This window comes from Amia ocellicauda, chromosome 1 (genome assembly GCF_036373705.1).
Source record: "Amia ocellicauda isolate fAmiCal2 chromosome 1, fAmiCal2.hap1, whole genome shotgun sequence".
In the NCBI taxonomy this organism is placed as follows: domain Eukaryota; kingdom Metazoa; phylum Chordata; class Actinopteri; order Amiiformes; family Amiidae; genus Amia; species Amia ocellicauda.
In genome coordinates this window covers 20,738,018-20,741,000 of record NC_089850.1, presented here as the reverse complement: position 1 = coordinate 20,741,000, position 2,983 = coordinate 20,738,018, and the positions used below count along the sequence as shown (strand labels likewise).

Here is a 2,983-nt window from a genome sequence, read left to right as displayed (position 1 = left end):
CGAACATTTTACTGTCTTTTTTGTCGAGTTTGATCGTTTTTGAGAGATTGTAACATTATTATTTTTTAACAGTGGGTTTTCGAGCCGCACACCAGAGCTGCACCAGGGCACGGTGGCGCAACCAACCCCTTCCTCCTCTACCCTCAACTGCCCTCCCTCCGGAGCTGTCAATTACCCCGCTCTTCATTAATGCTCTCCCAGAATGGATGGGGCTGTGACGCAGAAGCAGCACGCCTGGATAAATAACCCAGACAGCGCAGAGCCGCCGGATTCAACTTTCCAACAGCAAGGCAGCCGCTGCTCGAGTTGCGCCTGTCGGAGAGCAGGCCGAAGGAAGAGAGACCTGTTACAGAGCCGGTCCTCTTCTCCAGCAGGATGGACGTGGTGCGCAAGCTGGGTGCACCGCTGCGCTTCTCTGCAGCTGCTAACCCTAAATACCCATAAACTAAATTACCAGATCTGCTTATTCACCTTCTCCAAAAACCTTCAACACTAGCCTGGGACAGTTTCATTTATGGATCTCTAGTGTTGCATTTAATATATACATATATAGTTGTTCTTTTTACGCGCAATTGGTATTTCTCTTGGAGAGGTGAGCTTATGTTTGAAGTCGAGCGAATGTTTTGAAAGCCTGTCCCCCACACGCGTCCACGCCAGGCAGGAGAAGATGTGGGGGATGCCCAAGTCGAGATATGCGGACTGCAACGGCTCGGAGGCCAGTGAGGAGACGGAAATCGTGGTTAATATCGGGGGAGTGAGGCAAGTGCTCTACGGGGATGTGCTCAACCGGTACCCGGAGACCCGGCTCGCCGAGTTGGTGAACTGCTCCTCGGGCGGCTATGACGCGATTTTCTCTCTGTGCGACGACTACGACCCAGGGAAAGGGGAATTCTACTTTGACCGGGACCCGGACTCTTTCAAGTGCATCCTAGAGGTGTACTACTTCGGAGAGATCCACATGAAAAGGGGGATCTGCCCCATCTGTTTCATGCACGAAATGGAGTTCTGGAAAATCGACGCCAGCTTCCTGGACGAGTGCTGCAAGAGCAACCTGAGCGAGAAGAAAGAGGAGCTGGATGAGATCGCAGACAGGGTGAAGCTGATTCTGGACGACTTGGAAGGGGACCCGACGGCCACCCGCTGGCAGAAGTGCCAAAAGTTTCTGTGGAAGCTCATGGAGAAGCCAGAGTCCTCCTTGCCGGCGCGCGTAATCGCCATCATGTCTTTCTTCTTCATTCTCATCTCCTCCGTGGTGCTGTGCTTGGGCACCATCCCAGAACTGCAGGTGGAGGACACGGAGGGGAACCACGTGGAGCACCCGACTCTGGACGCCATCGAAACCGCGTGTATAGGCTGGTTCACAGTGGAATACATCCTGCGTCTGGTCTCCTCTCCCAATAAACTCCGCTTCGCCTTCACCTTTATGAACATCATCGACGTGCTGGCGATCATGCCCTTCTACGTGAGCCTGACCCTCACCTACCTCGGGAACAAGATGATGGAGCTGAGCAACGTGCAGCAGGCGGTGCAGGCGCTGCGCATCATGAGGATCGCCCGGATCTTCAAGCTGGCTCGCCACTCCTCGGGGCTGCAGACTCTCACCTACGCCCTAAAGAGGAGCTTCAAGGAGCTGGGGCTGCTGCTCATGTACATGGGGGTGGGCATATTCGTCTTCTCTGCCCTCGGGTACACGATGGAGCAGAGCCACCCGGAGACGCTGTTCAAAAGTATCCCGCAGTCCTTCTGGTGGGCCGTCATCACTATGACCACGGTGGGCTACGGAGACATCTACCCGAAGACCACCCTAGGCAGGTGCAACGCCGCCATCAGCTTCTTGTGCGGGGTGATCGCCATCGCCCTGCCCATCCACCCCATCATCAACAACTTTGTCATTTACTACAACAAGCAGAAAGTGCTGGAGACGGCGGCCAAGCACGAGCTGGACCTCATGGAGCTGCACTCGTCCGCGCGCCGCCCGGGGTCCGAGAAGAAGCGCAGCGCCGGCGCGCGCCTGTGGGACGGCAACATGAAAGCGTCCCACAGCGACACGTACATCCCCCTGCTGTCCGACTCCGCGTTCAGGACACGGCTGCAGAGCTGTAAATAACCTGCTTTTATATTTGATCACTATTATTATTATTATTATTATTATTATTATTATTATTATTATTATTATTAGTAGTATTAGTATTAGTATTATGTGAGCCCGGGGCTTGTTGTGCAATCTTACAGGTTAGGGCCAGTAATGCGCCCTGAAGTTAAACTCCAATGTATTGTAAACTTGCCATGAGGGTCGGGAAGATCTCCAGTTTTACCTGGGAATCGTGGCGACGAGCAGAGTGAATCCTTCAGCACTTCTGCAGTTTGCATGAGTTGCACTACAATGTGCTTAACTTGGACAATTCGTAGGATATGTATCAATATCAAATAAAGTTAAATACGTTATATAAAGAGATGTGAGTACTTTCTGATTGTTTTATGTCAACATATTTTTGTATGTATTCATTAATTTATTTAATAAGATTGCTTCAATACTGGCTTGCTTAAGAATATTGAAATATAATTAAATATATAAAATAAATTATTAAAGCGGTCAGAAAAAAAAGACTGTCTACTGTATACTTTAATTTGTAATTTCTCTCTTTCTCTCTCTTTCTCCCCACCAACAGTTAATATAAGCATATATATTCACACATATATATTGTATTTTTTATAATACAGCGCTTAATGCGATGCCCTTAACACACAGTGGCAAATTAAATTAGAATGTAGATGAAATATTTTCTCACATTAAACACAACAACACGCACCCCTCACACGATACGTTTAAAGCCAAAAGGTTTTAACGTTTAAAAGGTTTTCTTGTTATGTAGTCTTGTTAAGCAATATTAAAATAACCGGAAAATACATTGTTGCTTGCCTATAATATGTGTATATTACCTATACTTTTTTAATTCAAAATGTGTAAATATCACAGACAAGA

General features: G+C 48.3%; 1 protein-coding gene across 1 annotated transcript; it reads left to right on the top strand.

The window, feature by feature from the left end:
• Positions 1–289: 289 nt before the first annotated feature.
• Positions 290–2,533, top strand: kcnf1b (potassium voltage-gated channel, subfamily F, member 1b). Its single transcript, XM_066698371.1, has one exon. The coding sequence runs from the start codon at positions 668–670 to the stop codon at positions 2,105–2,107; it is 1,440 nt and encodes a 479-aa protein (XP_066554468.1). The 5' UTR covers positions 290–667; the 3' UTR covers positions 2,108–2,533.
• The last annotated feature ends 450 nt before the right edge of the window (positions 2,534–2,983 follow it).

Excerpts from the sequence above, each read along its gene's own strand:
- kcnf1b (XM_066698371.1), top strand. The coding sequence starts at position 668 with ATGTGGGGGATGCCCAAGTCGAGATATGCGGACTGCAACGGCTCGGAG.